The sequence below is a fragment of the Cetorhinus maximus genome, chromosome 14, assembly GCF_964194155.1.
Source record: "Cetorhinus maximus chromosome 14, sCetMax3.hap1.1, whole genome shotgun sequence".
Lineage (NCBI taxonomy): Eukaryota > Metazoa > Chordata > Chondrichthyes > Lamniformes > Cetorhinidae > Cetorhinus > Cetorhinus maximus.
The window spans coordinates 46,763,077-46,782,229 of NC_135892.1; the positions used below are offsets into that span (position 1 = coordinate 46,763,077).

The window sequence follows — 19,153 nt, forward strand, 5'->3', positions numbered from 1 at the left end:
TAATCACAGCAAGTAGAATTAGAGTGAAAGCTCTGACCTCTCCCCCCTTGAATGTGTAATTGAACACTGCCGCACTGATTCGGGGCTAACTTTGATGACTTCGATCGAGCCGTGGGACTGAAATTACTGGAGGCAGTGGGGTTTGTGGTGACAAAGTGGAGCGTGATTTGCTGCTGCAGAGGCTACAGTCTCGACCTCACTCATTTGCTGTTTGCAGCCAGCGCTGTGCAGATGATGACACACACTCCTCTCCTGACAGCCTCTCTGCCAACAAGCGCTGACCACTTGGACAGCACTGAGTTCCATCTTGCTGTGCGAGGTTCTCATGCCGCGGGAGATGGCGAAGGATGCTTTTCCTTGGTCCCAGAAGAGTGGAGAGCGGAGCATCCGTAACACATAAGCAGGGTGCCAGATGTACTGTGGTGGGTTGGGGAGAGCTGTACACCTGCCAGTGCCCGCTGTGCTTGCAGGGCTTTCTGAGGGACTGACCCGGACCAGAGACAACGGGTGGAACTGAGTGAGTGAGTGAGTGAGTGAGTGAGTGGACCTGTGCTGGTGCCTCAGAGTCCGCGCCAGCCTCCTGCTCACAACACAGCTCCTCTCCTCAGCACCGCTCGGTCAGATCGAGACAGGAGGATGCAGTGCTCAGCTACTCGCACCCATTGTTCAGGGATCGCTACCTTCTCCCTGGCGGATTGAGCTGTGCTGCAGACCAGCCCGCCCTGGTTTAGAGGTGAACGATATTCCGGATTAACTGTTCACGGCAGCAGGGGTGACTTGCAAAGTTTCTCTTGGACCTAAACATTCCTTTAAATTGTGAGCAGAAAGGAAGCAATGGACATGAACGTGAAGAAATTCACAGTACGGCGGTTCTTCTCTGTTTACCTGCGCAAGAAATCGCGCTCAAAGAGCTCTAGTTTAAGCAAATATGAGGTAGGTGCCCAAATTGTTGCTGAATCAAAAGAAAATGGCTTTGTGGGTTTTTTTTTGTATAATTTGTAATGGTGATTTCTGACAGCAATGAAGTCCTGATGTTCGATACTATGAACAAAGACAAGATTGGTGTGTGATGATTGGCAATGACTGCGAACATATTTATATACTGGTGATGTATTAAAATCGCTATAGTTGGCTGTAGATCTTGCTGAATTTGGAAAGCTATGAACAAACAAGTTACAATAGCACAGAAAATTGACAGGGACCACCCATAGTTGTGCCAGGATTACATCTTCACAGGGCTGAGCCTCCCAGAGGCACCTAAGCAGCCTTTCGGGGTGCTTCAGGGTTATTTGCTAGCACCAATGTCCCAGTGTGATTGTTTCTTCTCACCCTCCTGCGCTTTGAATTATTGAGAATCGAGCTGACCGTGAGAATCTCGAAGCCATCGCTAATTGTTTAAAAATACGCCTAGAAGTTAGGTCATTGGAGTGTTTGTCAAAATAACAACAGAATAATTGGTTTTTCACTCGGAGGTTTTCTCTCGGGAGTCTCACTCGATTCACACGAGGAAGACAGACCCACTATTGCTAGTCCAGTCTTTTAAACAAGTGCGTAAACTGCAGAGCTGGTTAGAAAGGGCAATTGTATTACTGCAGTCGGAAGGACCAATGCACAATTGATTTCGTGTAGATTCAACGCAGCCAGCGTTGTGTAGCAGGTGAATATAGACTGCAGTGTTGGATGTGTGGTGACCAGATTGAGTTTGTTCGAAGCGAAAATCCAACAAAGAGGAGTATCCAGGCTCGGCCAATTCATTCCATCGCTTCCTTTGTAGATTTGAAATCAAATCTCCAGCAGCCGTTCCTTCTCATGCTATCTCTTCCTCTGCATGACCACAGCTTACTCATGCTCAAAATCTAAACAAAAACCTTTGTGTGGAGACAGGAAATATCTTCACCCCTCTTAAGAATATGCCTGCAATGGCAAGATACATGATATCTGACATGTAGGCAAACCAAAATAATGCAGAATCAGGTCACTGGTGTTCGTTTCATATGCATCAAAGACCTGAAATTGTTTCATTTTCCTTCCAATTTACTCCTCTCTTCTAAAAGCACCAACATATCACTCCCCGAGCATCAGCAGCCCTCCCCAGTGACTCAATCTTTATGTGGACAGTAATTGTCAGCCAGGATATTTGACTGCAGAAAGCATCTCAACTCGGCTTGATCTTGTTCCCAGCTGACTTCTGAACATCCCCTCCTTTAGCATGATTCCCTTTGGGAACAACTCTCTTTCCTGCTGATCATTTTTGTTGCTCCCTCCCTGCCACACTCCATAGCCCAAGAGTGCTGAGGTGCATTGCAGTGGCCACACTGGCACTCCAGCAGAGATCATTAAGTACAAAACCTTCCTGTTCTCTATGGCTCAGTTTCACACCAGCAACTTCCTGCCTAAACCTCTGCTGCCTCTCCGCCTCTCTTTCCTTCTTAGCAACACTTCTTAAAACCTACCACTTTGACCAAGCTTTTGTTCATCTTTCCTGATAGCTCGCTTTTTAGCGTGGTGTCAAAATTGTCCCTGCTTATGCCCCCGTGAAGCACTCTCAGTGTTTACTATGTTAAGGATGCTATATAAATGCAAGTTATTGTTATGAGCTGAGTCACCAAGGGAGTATTCTGCACTGTTCAGGCATGTCTCCTGATGTATTGACCTGGCAGCAATGTCAACATTTATCTGCAGACTGACCAAGGGAACAGTGTGTTTGTGGGTACCATTGTCATGAGAAACGTTACAAGGAGTGGGTTGGGTGGACGGTGGCAATATGATATCATGAGCAGGCAGTACAAATGGGCAGGTTGCTCACACAATGTGTAAAATCATTGACGCTGTAACATTACAAATCACTAGTCAATTTATAACATCAAAATACATGTGCCCAATGCATTGATCAATGGAATAGAGGTGCAATATATCAAAAAACCTTCGGTGTTAATAATAGGATCTGAATAAATTATAACCTCTGAGCAATATAAAGATCTTTGTCCAGAAAATCCAATGTGGGGTGGGGGTGGTGTATGATCCCAGCAATTACACTGGGATAGTGGCTTCTGTGAAAGTAGGCTGTTTGCACCCACTGAAGTTTGGGGGATCAAAGGGTGAGGATTCATGGAATGAGCCTTCAATACTTGTTGGGGGGGCAGGGGGAAGTGCATCAACTGCACCCTCTGCTAAAGAATCGAGCCAGTCTGGGAGAGTGTCCAACCGCTCATCAGATGATTCTGATTGACTGTGTGACCCCTTTGTAAAGAGGGCTGCTTTAGAAGGTTAAACATAATCCAATCTCTCCTCATCTTCGAGTGTCTAGGCCCTGATCCTGGTCATGACCCCCAAGTGCACCCCACTTCTGCTAGTTTTGACCAGGTACACTTGGTGAGACCAGATGACCGGCACTAATACCATACCAGGTCCTGAATGAGGGCCAGAATGCTTCCTATCTACAGAGTGTGTCCCAGACACCACCCATCTTATGTTGATTACCTTACAGAATTGGGCGAACATTCTGTTTACTGAAGGACAACGCTGAAGCTCTAGCTTAAGAGCAGAGGCTATTGTATCTAGATCTGATTTAAGTTTTTAGTTGTTACGGAGCAAACGATTTCAATCTCTTTTATTTGTATAGTTAGACACCTCCACTGCTCATTGCGAAAACCTACCTTAGTGCTACAAACATCCACCACAAGATGTTATAAAATAATTGTCAAACATTCAGTATTAAGGAAATCTGTCTAGTCCTTAAGGGGGAAATCCACACTTGGTTAATATATTTTGCAGTGGTCATGGTATTTTATTGCTTCACTAAAATATTCCAATTCTGGTCATTTACAAATTTCCATTGTAAAGATTTATTTTGGATTTTTTTTTTAATACTCAGTTCCCAGGTGCAAAGGAAAGGAAATGGGGATGTCAACGTGGCTTATCGGTTCTCCGCTCCCTTTACACTGCTGAGACTTCCTGGGAACCCTGGCATGCGCCATTGACTGCTGGCACCTAAAGTAGGCACAAGTATGGGATAGCCATGGGGTGGAATTGGAGGGACTCTTCCCTCATTTTCCTCCAGCTCCAGTGAGTGAGTGCCAATTTGGAGGGGTGTTTGAAAAAATTGTGCTAGTGCTTGCACCTGGCTCTCCCTCAGATTGGAGGATCTAAGAGGGCAGGCAGCAAGGCCACAAAGGATAAGTAAACATTTTTTTCAGATCTTCATTGCAGCATTGGGTCTGGAGGCCTTCTGGCTGATATCTTTAGAAAGCTCATTTGTTGCCATTCCTGATTATATGGGATTATGTTGCTAACTGTGCTTTATCCCATAATTTTAGAAATGTAGGTGGATTCAAATAGCCCAAATGGAAATTATGACAGATGGAAGCTTTTTACCCTATCAGGGTGCAGTCATGAATTGACTGATGCAGTGTAAGTAATCAATCGTTAGTTAGTGGAGCTTTATTGATAATTTACTGAAGCATCCAGCCTTTAGCTTTACTCATGTAAGTGCAACCTATACCTAGGGGAATGTGGGGCAAAGCTGTGTGCGTTAGAAGAGTAACGTTGCAAAGCATATGAATGAATAGTATTGATATGATGAAAAGCAAATGAAATTTTTTTGGATCATTTATTTTGTTAAAATGGTAAATGTTGCTTGATAATGCACTGTGCAAGACCTTAGAACTCTATCCAACTTGTTCATTGTAAATTTTCTTCTACCATTTTGTAACTTTGCGGAGGTGTACACCCTTCAACAATGACATGCAGTTTCTTTCTTTTTGTTAAGTTCTTGCCCTATACAGGGAATACTGCTGACACGCTAAGTACCTTTGTGCCTGAGAGAAAGGTAGGCAAGCTGTTTTCAAGCTGTGCCTTTGGCTTCCAATAGGCTACGAGTGAGGGGTGGTAGCTATTTCTCATGTGATTTACCATTCTTCTGCAAAGTTTCTTAGAGTCATAGAGGTCTACAGCACAGAAAAAGGCCCTTCAGCCCATCGAGTCTGCACCGGTCAAACAAGTACCTAACTATTCCAATCCCATTTTCCAGCACTAGGCCCATAGCCTTGTATGCCATGGCATGGCAAGTGCACATCCAAATACTTCTTAAATGTTATGAGGGTTTCTGCCTCTACCACCCTTTCAGGCAGAGAGTTTCAGATTCCCACCACCCTCTGGGTGAAAAAATTCTTCCTCACATCCCCTCTAAACCTCCTGCCCTTTACCTTAAATCTATGTTCCCTGGTTATTGATCCCTCCGCCAAGAGGAAAAGTTCCTTCCTGTCTACCCTATCTATGCCCCTCATAATTTTATACACCTCAATCAAGTCCCCCCTCAATCTCCTCTGCTCCAGGGAAAATAACTCCAGTCTATCCAATCTCTCCTCATAACTAAAACTCTCCAGCACTCCCTCACAAACATGCATGGGGAACTAAACTGTGTCCCGTCACTGTGTGGCATCACAGTAATTTGTCTCAATTCTGATGTCACTGCCCTGGCCACTTATCTCTGCCTGGAACATGCTCACAATTCATTGGCTGAGATGGTGGACAGTAGGTGTCCTTTTTTTTTATTATTTGTTCATGGAATGTGGGAGTCACCAGCAAGGCCAATGTTTATTACCTTCCCTTAATTGCCCTTGAGAAGGTAGTGCCGAGCCAACTTGCTCAACTGCTGCAGTGCCTGTGGTGAAAGTACTTCTACGGTGCTGTTAGAGTCCCAGCATTTTGACCCAGTGACAATGAAGGAATGGCAATATAGTTCCAAGTCAGGATGATGTATAACTTAGAGAAGAACGTGCAGGTGGTGGGGTTCCCATGTACTTGCTGTTGTTGCCTTTCTAGGCAGTATGGTTCATGCGTTTGGGAGGTGATTTGGAAAATTCCTTGGAAAATTGCTGCAGTATATCTTGTAGATGGTACACACTGCATCTGTGGTGCACAGGTGGTAGAAGGAATGAATGTTTAAAGTGGTAGATGAGGTGCCAATCAAATGAGCTGCTTTGTCCGGGTTGGAGTTGAGCTCCTTGAATGTTGTTGAAGTTGCATTCATCCAGGCCAGTATTCCATCACACTCTTGAATTGTGCCTTGTAGAACACCCTTATTCAAAAAGGGAGGGAGGCAAAAAAACAGGTGACTATAGGCCAGTTAGCTTAACATCCATTATTGGGAAAATGTTAGAGTCTATTATGAAGGATGTAATAGCAGGCAGAGCATTTAGAAATGTGTAATATAATCAAGCAGAGTCAGCATGGCTTCATGAAGGGGAAATCATGCCTGACAAATTTATTAGAATTCTTTGAGGATGTAACAAGCAGGATAGATAAAGGGGAACCAGGAGAAGTAATACATTTGGATTTCCAAAAGGCGTTCGATAAGGTACCACACATAAGGCTACTTAATAAGATAAGAGCCCATGGTGTTGGGGGTAGTACATTAGCATGGATAGAGGATTGGCTAACTAATAGAAGACAGAGAGTTGGGATAAGGGGGGCATTTTCAGGCTGGCAACCTGTAAATAGTGGAGTGACACAGGGATCAGTGCTGGGGCCACAATTATTTACAATATATATTAATGACTTGGTTGAGGGAAATGAATGTACTATCGCAAGTTTGCAAATGACACAAAAATAGATGGGAAGCAAGTGGTGAGGATGACACAAAGAGTCTACAGAGGGATTATAGACCGGTTAATGAGTGGGCAAAATCTTGGCAAAAGTGGAATATAATTTGGGAAAATGTGAGGTTATGCACTTTGGCAGGATGAGTAGAGGATTTGAATATTATTTCAATGGAAAAAGACTGCAGAAGGCTGCAGCACAGAGGGATTTAGGAGTCCTTGTGCATGAATCACAAAAAGCTGGCAGACAAGTTCAGCAGGTAATAGGGAAGGCAAATGGATTGTTGACCTTTATTTCAAAGGGAACGGAGTATAAAAATAGGGAAGTCTAGCTAAAACTATACAAGGCACTAGTTAGACCACACCTAGAATACTGTGAACAGTCTTGGTTCCATTATCAAGGAAAGATATACTGGCATTGGAAGCAGTCCAGAGAAAGTTCACTAGGTTGATCCCAGGTATGGAGGGATCTACTTATGAGGAGAGGTTGAGTAGGTTGGGCCTGTACTCATTGGAGTTCAGAAGAATGAGAGGTGACTTTATTGAAACATATAAAATTCTTAGGGGGCTTGGCAGGGTAGATGCTGAGAAGTTGTTTCCTGTTGTGGGAGAGTCTAGGACCAGAGAACATAATCTCAGAGTAAGGGGGCGCCCATTTAAGACAGAGATGAAGAGAAATTTCTTCTCTCAGAGGGTAGTGAATCTGTGGAATTCTTTACCCCAGAGGGCTGTAGAGGCTGGGCCATTAAGTATATTTAAGGCTGAGATAGACAGATTTTTAATTTGTAAGGGAATCAAGGGTTATGGGGAAAAGGCAGGAAAGCAGAGATGAGGATTATCAGAACAGCCATGATCTTATTGAATGGCAGAGCAGACTCGATGGGCCGAATTTCCTACTCCTGCTCCTACATCTTATGTTCGTCTTATGGAAAGGCTTTGGGAAGTCAGGAGATGAGTCAATTACCACAGAATTCCCAGCCTCTGAACTACTCTTGTAGCCACAATATTTATGTGGCTGTCCAGTTAAGTTTCTAGTCAAACAAAAACAAAGATTACTGGAAAAACTCAGCAGGTCTGACAGCATCTTTGGAGAGAAAGACAGAGTCAACATTTCGAGTCCGTATGACTCTTCTTCAGAACTAAAGAGAAGTAAAAATGTGGTGAAATATATACTTTTTAAGGGTGGGTGGAACAGGTGAAGCTGGATAGAAGGCCAGTGATAGGTGGAGGCAAAGGAGAGATTGCGAAAGATGTCATAAACAAAAGGTCGAAGGGGTATTGATGGTGGTGATACTGGCTAAAGGAGATGTTAATGGTGACATTAAGAGTAGAAAGCAGGATGAGCAAGTGACAGATGGCCCTAGTGGGGGGTGGGGTGGGGGGAAGCGATGGTGTGGGAGAAAAGATCAAAATAGGCTAAAAGGCGGGGATAAAACAATGAATGGAAATAAATTTTTTAAATAATATTAATAGAAATAGGTGGGAAACCCCCAGGATGATGACAGTGGGGGATTTAGTGATGCTAATGCTGTTGAATGTTTAGGGGAGATGATTAGATTTTCTCTTGTTTGAGATGATCATTTCCTGGTACTTGTGTGGTGTGAATATTATTTGATACTTAACAGCCCAAGCCTGAATGTTGTCCAAGTATTTTTGCATGTGGGCATGGACTACTTCATTATCTTGCACGTGGAACTGAGCACTGCAATCTTCAGAGAACCTCCCCACTTCTGACCTTATGATGGATGTAAGGGCATTGACAAAGCAGCTGAAGATGGCTGGGCTTAGGATACTATCCTGAAGAACTTCTACAGTGATGTCCTGACGCTAAGAGTGGCCCCCAATGATTACAACTATCTTCCTTTGTCCAGGTATGACTACAGCCCATGGAATATATTTCCCCTGATTCCAATTTTACTAGGGATCCTTGATGCCACACCCTGTCAAATGCTGTCTTGCTGTCAAAGGCATTTGCTCTCACCTCACCTCTGGAATTAATTTCCTTTGTATGTTTTTGGATCAAGGCTGTAATGAGCTGAGTGAGCCTGGCAGGACTCCAGCCAAGCACTGCTGAGCAGATATTATGTGCTATCAAGTAGTGCTTATTATCAACAATACCTTCCATCACATCCTGTCCACAAAAAGCAGGACAAATCCAACCTGGCCAATTACCATCCCATCAGGTGAGAGTGACTGCCCTTGACGTCAAGGCAGCATTTGACTGAGTGTGGAATCAAGCAGCCCTGCCATTATTGAAGTCAATGGGAATCGGGGAAAAATCCTCCACTGGTTGGAGTCATACCTAGTACAAAGGCACTCAAGTTCGATCATCTCAGTCCTGGGACATTACTGCAGGAATTCCTCAAGGTAGTGTCCTAGGCCCAATCACCTTCAGCTGCTTCATTGATGACCTTTCCTTCATTATAAGGTCAGAAGTGGGGATGTTCGCTGATGATTGCATAATGTTCAACACCATTTGCGACTCCTCAGATAGTAAAGCAGTCCTTGTCCATATGCAGCATGACCCAGGTAACATTCAGGCTTGGGCTGACAAGTAGCAAGTAACATTCGCACCACCTAAGTGCCAGGCAATGACCATCTCCCAATGACATTCAATGGCATTACCATTGCTGAATACCCAACTATCAAACAGCTTGGGTGTTATCTTTGACCAGAAACTGAACTGGACCAGCCATATAAACACTGTGGCTACAAGAGTAGGTTATATTGGGAATTCTGAGGTGAGGAATTCGCCTCCTGATTCCCCAAAGCCTATTCACCAATGACAAGGCACAATTCAGAAGCGTGATGGAATATTCTCCACTTGCTTAGATGAGGGCAGCATCATTCAAGAAGCATGACACCACTCTGGACAAAGCAGTCCACTTAATTGGCACCCCGTCAACCATCTTAAACATATATTCCCTCTACTGCCCATGCAAAGCGGCAGCACAGTGTACTATATACAAGATGCACTGCAGTAACTCACCAATGCTTCTTCCAAACCTGTGACCTCTACTACCTAAAAGGACAAGGGCAGCAGATGAATGGGAACACGACGACCTGAAAATTCTCTTCCAAGCCACACACCATCCTGACTTGGAATTATAACGCTGTTCCTTCACTGATTCTGGATCAAATTCCTGGAACTCCCTTCCTAGCAGCACTGTGGGTGTACCCCTTGAGAAGCAGTGTGGGTGGAATAAGTTGGAGCTTTGGAGTTTCTCTGTAGTTTGGGTTGTGGAGCTTGGTGATACAAGGCTGAGTTCCACCACCCGGAGTGTGTGATTGTAGTGCCATAAGTTTATATTAGCACTCTCCAGTATAAAGATGAACAAAGGCATTCATAATGGAAAACCTCAATACAAAATTCTGACAGGATCTTGTCAAGAAGAAGGAAGGACTTGTAGACAGGAAGTGCAGACAGTAGGCCATTCGACCCATCGAGTCTGCTCTGCCAGTTAATGAGATCATGGCTGATCTGATGATCCTCAACTCCACTTTCCTTCAATTCATATTGATGTTTTCAGTTGGTTCAGCTGGAAGCAGTCCCACCACTGAATCAAAACATTGTAGCTTGAACACTAATAGAACTTGAGCACATATTCAGGCTGACATTTCAGTACTGAAGGTCCTGTCATAAAGATGAAACATTAAGCTGAAGTCCTGCCTGTCCAGGGCAAGTAAGAAATAAAACACGTGGCACCATTTGAAGAAAAAATGAGAGTCTTCTTGGTGTCTTGGCCAACATTCTTCCTTTACTGATTTCGACAACAAATCATCTGCTCATCCATTAATTTGTTGTTCAAGGGACCTTGTTTTGTACAAATTTGGCTCTCATATTTTCTGTATAATGATCCTTAATTTTACATAACTCATTGCTTGTAAAACACTAAGAGCATAGTGAGATGAAATACAAATACCTTTTTTTTTAATGTGTTTTTAGTTGTACTCCGAATGCCATGTATTTGTAGGTGATTTGTTAATCAGCCATAGCGAGACTCGCTCCAGCAACAGTTGGATTCTTGACCTGCTGCCAGTCCCTGTGTTGCACACAGGTCGGTTTTATCAAAATTCTGCCCAGTATTCCAAGTGTGATCTGACTAAGGTCTTTTACAAGGACAAAATAGTATGCCTCAATCAGTTTTCCCATAACTGCATCCCAAAACCCTATTTGCTCCAATTAGGTCCTTGCCAGTTTGTATGGATCAGCTGCTCACTGATTCAGCTAACTATCGGGAGAGCTCGATGCTGCTGCCTTTATCCTGTTGGTAAGTGATAAAAATGGGACCATGTGGAAGCTAAGAATTTTTTTATGCCATTGCAGTTTTTTAGCTCAGGCCACAATCTTAAACACACTTTCTATCTCCTCTTATTCCATGTTGTTCATGATGTTAGTGATAGGATTTCAGTGGGTTTCATTGTAAATAGTCTCCAATTGGTCAGAGAAATATGATATATACATACTTGAACTTAGAAGAGGAAGGTGGAAAAGATAGGTTAGATTTAACTACTTTAAACAGGAGACAAGATTATATAACAGATTTGGGTGTTGAAGATGTCATGTTCAAAAAAAATTGGATATGCACTTGGAGAAAGATATTGCTAGTTAGTTATGTCTATTTTTAGCATACAGTTTATTCCCATAATTATGAATAATATCATTAATGGAGTCTGGGACATCTGATCAAAGCCCCTTATTGAAGTACCTTGCACTATATTTTTTTGATATTTTGAAGACATCATGCTAATTTAAAGAAGATTTTGCACAATGGACTTCTGTTCACCAGCAATTTCGTTAAATTGTCTTGACACTTTTCATTCAGGATGCTTGTAGCTGCAGGAGGAGGAAACTCCATCCCTCAGTCTGGGCTGGAATTAAATGCAGCTTCCAGAGGTGAAATGAATATGCCCATTATACCAGCTAGTCCCCCTGCCCAACAGGTTATGACATTAAAAAATAATTGTACATGACTTTTCCATTATGTTCAAAAGACTTTGCACCTCATCACATTTCTGAGAACCATCCCAACGCACTTCTCATGGAATAACCTAGCTGAGGGAAGAAGGTTTTCCAGAGCTCTTCGAATGATTTTCTGCTCTTCAAATAGAACAATGAACAGTGAAACACCACTTCAACCACATAGACTTAATTAGTTCAATGTTTCACCTGAGGAAAACACCATTGACAACTCCCTTAAAACTGCACTTGACTGTCAGCTTGGATTTATATTCGAATCCCATCCTGGGGCTTGAATTCACAACCTTGTGACCAAGAAGCTGAACCAAGCAGACATAAGGATTATTTTGGATTAGGAAAAAAATAAATCGTGCATAAGGTTCAATTCCATAACAGGTGGCGTGACTATTAATATTTGTTAAAATGATTGATATTGGAAACTTATAAATGATTTATTTACCAAAGTAATTTAATGTGACATTTCATTAATGCGGGTCATCAGAGGGTAATATCTTGTGTCAAAGCCTAGGAAAAGAAACAATTTCATGCCTTAGAAAAAAATCATTAGTAATGTAGCTGTTCACACTGATAATAACTCCTGGGAGCCTGCAGATAAAGCATGGATTTTCATTCAGATGATTATATTTTAAGTTAAAATTACTGGGACAAATGCCCCATTTTCAAATTGTTTTATTGAGGCAGAGGATTAATATGCAGCTGAATGAAGATTGATGAGAAATCTAGGCAAAGAACCCAACTCAGAAGAAATTCCAGCTGAAGTTTGTTTCAGAAATAAAAAACAGAAAATGTTGGAAATAATCAGCAGGTCTGGCCTTGTCTGTGGAGAGAGAAACAGAGTTAGCATTGCAGGTTTTTGACCTTTTATCAGAAGAGCTCTGATGAAAAGTCACAGACCTAAAATGTTAACTCTGTTTCTCTGCTCATAGGTGCTGCATGGCTTCCTGTGCATTTGTAGCAATTTCTGTTCTTTATTTCAGATTTCCAGCATCTGCAGTATTTTGCTTTTTTATTTGTTTGAATTATTTGCATTAATTGATCGTGAGTTTTGGAAGGACTCAGACCTATAATGTCCTTTTCCATTTGACTAATTGCATTTTAGTGACCTTAATGAGGACAGCGATTACCTCACCTACCTCAAAGGAATTTAGCAGAGTAGATCAGTACAATGCACGTTTGAATTCCTGAGAATTGAAATGATAATTTTTTTTTACCATTGTTGTACCTCATGGCTAAAGAATTGTTCTACTCGTAGTGTGCAATGGTATTGGAACTATGTTTATAGAGATTTTCCTGGTTTGTAAATGCATACTTTTTAAACCGCTGATTTATGATTTCATTGCTGTTCTGAACAAAGGAAATCTTTGTGATGTGTATACAACATCAGGACACAAAGCATCCAGGGGAATTCCTAACCCCAGTTTAGTGACATGTTTTCCTCAGGACTGACAGTAGACCAGCCTCTTAAAGTCATCTCTTCCATTGCCTGTGCTTGCCAAGCACTGAAATTTATTTAGGCTGGAATTATCTGGCCCTGTTGGCATCAGGCATCATGGCGGGCAAGAAGACATCGTGAAACCAGTTTGCAATCGTCCACTCCATCCGTCAATGGCGGGCTGCGTTTCCTGCCGCTGGACGTCAGGAATGCCATTGTAATACATTTGCATCTAACTATAAGCCTTGCTCGCTGGAATCATTTGTCAAATTCGTCAACCTACACGTCAAATTTACCACCCACGTCAGTGTGGCTTCAGATTTATGTGCTTCACGACTGCCTTTATAAGGTGTGAGCCTGCCGAGCTGAACTTTGAGGGGAACTTGGAGGTGAGTGCCCACAGCCTTTTGCAGTGCTCGTAAACATCACTCACAAGACATCAAGGAAGAGGCACTGTACATTCGCGGAAAGTACAGGCAAGTCACTTTTTCCCGGCTGGCTTTCGCACTGAAAGGTGCCAGGACAAGTGCTCCCATGCGGGTCAGACCTGAGGCAGTGGGGTGGGTGGGGGGTAAGGCAGCACAGACAGACTGAAGAAAAGACTCAAGCACATGCCGGGGGGGTCGGGGAGGGGAGTGTGAGGGAAGCAGTCACACACTTGTAAAACCTTGTCAAAAGTGAGCATTCTTCCACAGCTGAGACTGTTCAGCTGCAGATCCATTGACATGCTTGGAGTCGGGCCTCTGAAGTAAATCTACCCACTCAAGCAACATAAAAGCATGAAAATGCCACCAAATGCTCCAGAGCTTTTCACCCCTCGGGCACAGACTACAAATTAATGTGCATTTTAGGGGGCAACAGAGAAATTGGCCAATAGGGCAAGTTGTACAGTCCCCTTGCAAAAGGTGGCCAAGGTGCAGCCACTGGTGGAGGCACTCAGAGCCCCTTACAGTGTCTTTATTAAGGTCTGGACCACTATCCATTATGGTTCAAACTAACAGGGAAGCCTTGCAGTGCAAGTTTGGCAAATGTCCGCACCTGAGCTGAGAGCACAGCATGCAGTCCAATGGGCAAAGCTGCTGCCAATCAGTCAGGTGGAGTGGGGTGGAGGAGGATGGGGTTTTGGACAGCCAATGAGTGCACTACACACTGGTCATCTAAGTGGTGGCCAGCACTCCCTAGCATGTGTGAAGGGGCCTTAAGATTTAACCAAGAGAGGTTCTTAGGACACATATGCTAACCCGCACATCTCTCTCTTTGATACTGCAGGAGGAGGACATCAGGATCATGGAGCCTGGTGACTTAGCAGTATGCCTCGTGGCTAACAGACACCAGAGAAGAAGAACAGTGTGGTGAAGGGAGGAGCACCTCCCTCAAGATAAAGGGGTGGTAGGGGCTACTGCACATGCAGCTGAAGACCCACAGCAAGCCGTCGCTCGTAGGTGCTTCATTAGACCCAGGGTCTATAGACGGCCCCTATCGTTCCTGCAGGTAACTGTGAGCCAGTGTCGCCGAAGACTGCACATGTCTAGGGAACTGGTCGGTCACATATGCCATCTGCTGCAGAATTTAACGCCATGGGGACATGGAGGGCACCTGCTGCCAGTGGCCATGAAAGTGACCACAGGTGACCTCCATGCACAAGTGTATCTAGGAGGTGACAGACGCCATCTGCGCAAAGGCACGGAACTTTATAAATTTCGCACAGGATCAGGAAAGCCAGGAAGCAAGAGCGCTGGGCTTGTGCAGATCTCAGGTTTTCTTCAAGTGCAGGGTGTCATCGACTGCACTCATGTGAGCACTTAGATCTCCATAGCAACAATCAGTCAACCATGTCAATCGCAAGGGCTTCCACTCACTGAATGGTCAGCTGGTGTGCGACCACCACAAACATGCATGATTCCCAGGGTGCGTGCACGACTCCTACATCTTTAGCAAGTCTCAGATCCCTGACATCTTCCAGGGTTCACAGAAGCTGCAGGGTTGGCTCCTTGGGAATGAGGGCTACCCGCAGAGAATGTGGCTGATGACGCCTGTGTGGCGGCCTCAGACTGCAGCAGAGAGACGGTATAACGAGGCTCATGCTGCGACCAAGACTTTGGTGGAGCAAACAATAGGCATCTTGAAAATGAGGTTCCGGTGCCTCGGCAGGTCCGGTGGAGCAGTCCACTGAGGATGTCGTGCATCATCATCACTTGCTGTGTGCTCCACAACCTGGCACTGCAAAGGGCGGAGGACCTGACTGAGGAGGAGAGGGAGGAGTTGCACGTATCCTTCGATGAGGAGGATGTCAAAGAGGCTGACGGTGATGAGGACCTCGAAGGCGAGGATGCTGGTGATGAGGCCATTGCACTGGCCAGACGAGGCAGGCACGCTCAGGAGGCCCTCATAGCCGCAAGATTCATGGAGGATGATGATGAGATGCGGTGAGGACAGTTCTGACATCCTCACCTTGCATCTGTGAACGTTTGACTCCTGTGCGGCTGATGGCAGCGCACATACCCTCAGTGCTCAGGCTCATGTCATGGAGATGGAGTGGAGGCCCTAATAGTCACTAGATTCCAGGAGGATGATGATGACATGCAGATAGGACACTCCATAGATCTTCACATTGCCTCTGAGAATGTCTGACTCCTGTCTGGCAGAGGGCAGATCGCTTGAGCTCTGTGACCAGGATCATGTCATAGAGACACAGCCTCAAATCTTTAAATGCACCTGATCCTTTGTCAGTCTTTGTCACCAGACTCCTGCAGGAGCACAGCCATAGATGCTGAAGAGATGGGGGGCAGCCCCACCTCAAAGGCGCTGAGAGCACACAGAGAGAATGACGGAACTCTGTAATGTCTGCGCACTATGTTCTGGCAGCAGTGACAAGCACCGCTGAGGTGCAGGCATCAGTAATGTGTCCAGGGAGTGTGAGGCCGGACCATCACTTTGGTCTAAAGGTTATATAGCATAGGAAAGAAGCCCTGGACTGAGATGCCTGCTTTTGGCATGTGCAGGAACCAAGGTTTCACATCTGAATGACATGAACACTGCCCATCAGAACAAGGAGCCATATGCAAGGAGACATCCTTAGGAGTTTATTTACAATAGTGAACATTATGTACAAGTGATTAGCACCTGTGCCCAGGCTATGCAGCTACATCTTCTTAACTTTCCTAACCCTGCCGCTACATCTTGGTGCTCCTCCAACATCTACAGTGGAGGTAGAGGCAGCCTGCTGACTGCGGCCCTGTCTGTGATGACCTTGATGGGTGTCCTCTGGAGGACCGAGACCTGGAGGGCCCCGGCCTGCTTTCAAGGTCCTGCCATGTGGCAGTGGCACCCTCCTTGGTCTGTGGAGCTGTAGCTGCTGGGGTCACAGGAAGAGGGGATTCGGATGTGCCGGACACTCCAGGAGTCACCTGGGTGGTGGCCTTATGGTGTCGAGCTGCTGGTCCTCCTCTCTATGGGTGCCCAAGGGTCCTTGGCTGACTCCTTAAGGAAAAAGAGAAGCTGGAGTGAGATTGGACTGCCCCGTACCCCTCTCGCGGTTACACTAGGGGTCAGCGATGGAGTTGAGCCCACGCAGCAGTGCAGGAACGACGTCCTGGTCCAAGGTCTCCATGGTGGCTGTCACCTTACCAGTTTTGACCTCGGTGCGTTGGCATGTCGACGCCATCACCTCAACCTGAAGGCAGACCGACTCCTCCGTTGTGCCTTGCAATCTGAGGAGTGCAGCAGACATCCCTTCCTGATGTTCCCGAGCTTGTCTTTGCAGCTCCAGCAACTGTGACATGACCGAGTCCAGAGGCATCTGACTCAGACTCAGCAGATTTCTGGCCTCCAGCAGTCCTCCAAGTGCCGGACACCTGGGAAGTCTCTGCCGCCACCTCCTGTGGATCAGGGGCAGTGTGATGTGCTCACCAGATTGTGACCCTGAGGCTACTCTAAAGCTTGGTCCCACTGAGGTGGAGGGTGTTGGTGAGCGCTGTGATGGGTCTTCAGTTGGGGCTTCAGCAGATTCTTCTTCCAAGGTACCTCAGGGCTTGAGTCAAGGACCTGGGCGATGGACCCCCTCGGCTGCTTCCGAGATGTGCCTGCAAAAGCAAAAAGAGATAATTAATGCATGTCAGGGGACTGCAGAACCAGGGAAACTCACTCACAGCATGGTTGTCTGATGGATGTTGCACTGCTGGATCCTCACTTGGTTGAACACAGCGGACCTCACCGTCAGCACAGGAACGATCCAGATCATCGTCGGCCAGCTGGATAACTCTACTTTCAAAGTCCGTGAGGACCTTGATGTCAGGCGCTCCTTCACCAGTGTGCGACCTCTCCCTCTTGTTGTATGCCAGCTTATCCTGCATGAATACAGATGAAAAGAGCGTAAGCAAGACACCTGCCAGGCCAGACAATAAGATGCCCGGCATGTGTGGGTGATGAGTGGTGCCATGGATGGGATGAGGATACGATCCGTAGGGCAGATGAAGGTGTGTGTGAGAGAGTGAATGGTGATGTTCCTTAAACTGGCAGTGAGTGAGATCCCTGTGAATGTGTAATGGGTTTGTGAGTGTGTGAGTTGAGAGTGATGAGAAGAGTGACTTACCCTGGCGGAATGGAGGAGACCATTCATCCTCTTGCGGCACTGAGTGACTGCCCTCTTTTGCAGGGCATTGGCGCTGACCACTGCTGCCACTGCTCCCCAAGCTGGATTGGCGACCTTGCTTGCTGGTCTTCACCCAGAGCGGGGGTAGAAGACTTCATGGCAGGCCTGCACAGCATCCAGTAGGCACTCGAGGGAGGTGTCGCTAAATTTGGGGGCAGCATGTTTCCTCCCTTTGGCAGCCATGACGTTCCAGCAGCTTCTGATGCCTTAGAGAGAGCCAGCTCTGTGCAGGGGCACCCTTTAAATATGGTGCTGGATTACTGAGGATCTGAGGTGATGGTTTGGGTAATTCCCCTGTCAATCCTACCCGCTCTGTCCTAAGATACTTCAGGAATTAAATTATCATTATGAAGTTCAAAGGTCAACCAACATTGCTGGTGCAGGGAAGGATTACTGCACAACTTCAGCCTATACAATGCCTGACTTGGAAATGGGTGATGCTGCTGCATTTCTCCTCACTGCAATCTCTTTACTCGGGATATGGATATTCCAACTAACCACTGTCGGTTACCTGGAGAAGTTAAAATATGGTTAAGTGCCACTGGGGTCCTTCATACGTTATAGGCTCCGATTTGTTTAAATGTATGAGGCTTCCACCTGATTTAGGCAGATTCTCCAGCCATTTGAAAAAAACAGTAGCATTGAAGTCATCATGGGGTGTGAATGGAACGGGATATTGGCCTGTTCTATTTTAACTCTGACACCTCTCAGATTCCAGCAGGCAGAAGGAGTTAAAATTCCTCCTTATGTATAGTGACATTGTCAATATTTTTAGCAAAATTGTAATTGTGTTCATTTTGTTTTTGTTACAAATATCTTCCAGATAAAGTTTTTCAGAGGAGAATGTGCAAACTCCACACACACACACCTGAGGTCAGGATTGAACCCAGGTCCTTAGAATTGTGAGGTAGCAACGCTAACCACTGTGCCACCCTGAACCTACTGCTACAGTTGTTAATTTTTATGAAACAGAATAGCAAAAAGAATTAATTATATTGTGCGAGAGAACAAATGCTTCAGTGGGAGCAGCTCTGGTAGCCTACAGTGGTTGCTGCTCTGGTTTGGCAAGGAAGTTTCTGATGAGTTGAATTGGTTACCATGATGGGGATGTTTTGTGAGTGCTCGCAAAGTACAGGTTGTTATAAATATTTTTGCCAAAATACTGGGGGGTCTAATGTGCATGCCATTATTACTGTGTAAATCATCCAGTTTGTGATGAGGAAGAAGTATTCCGTGATTTGCAAATCAGCGCACATTGGTGGATCGTTTGTGCTGCTCCACTGTTAGCCTTGCTAAAACAACACCCAACCTTCAACCTACCTGTGAGTTTCAAGAAATTACAGCATTTGCACATTTGTAAGGGTAAAGGAGCAAAGATATCTGGGAGTACAAATATATGAAACATTAAAAATAAAGTCATAGGTGGGATTTTCTGGCGCCGCCCGCCGCTGGGATAGTCCGGTCCCGCAAAAAGTCAATGGACTTTTGGT

At 45.2% G+C, this 19,153-nt stretch overlaps 1 protein-coding gene across 1 annotated transcript in view; it reads left to right on the top strand.

Moving 5' to 3' along the window:
* Positions 1–448: 448 nt before the first annotated feature.
* LOC144690122 (ribosomal protein S6 kinase alpha-2) overlaps positions 449–19,153 on the top strand; it is a 435,548-nt gene continuing 416,843 nt past the window's right edge. Inside the window, exon 1 of the mRNA XM_078557599.1 lies at positions 449–933. Coding sequence (XP_078413725.1) covers positions 835–933 — 99 coding nt within the window. The 5' untranslated portion in view covers positions 449–834. The remainder of the gene's footprint in view (positions 934–19,153) is intronic.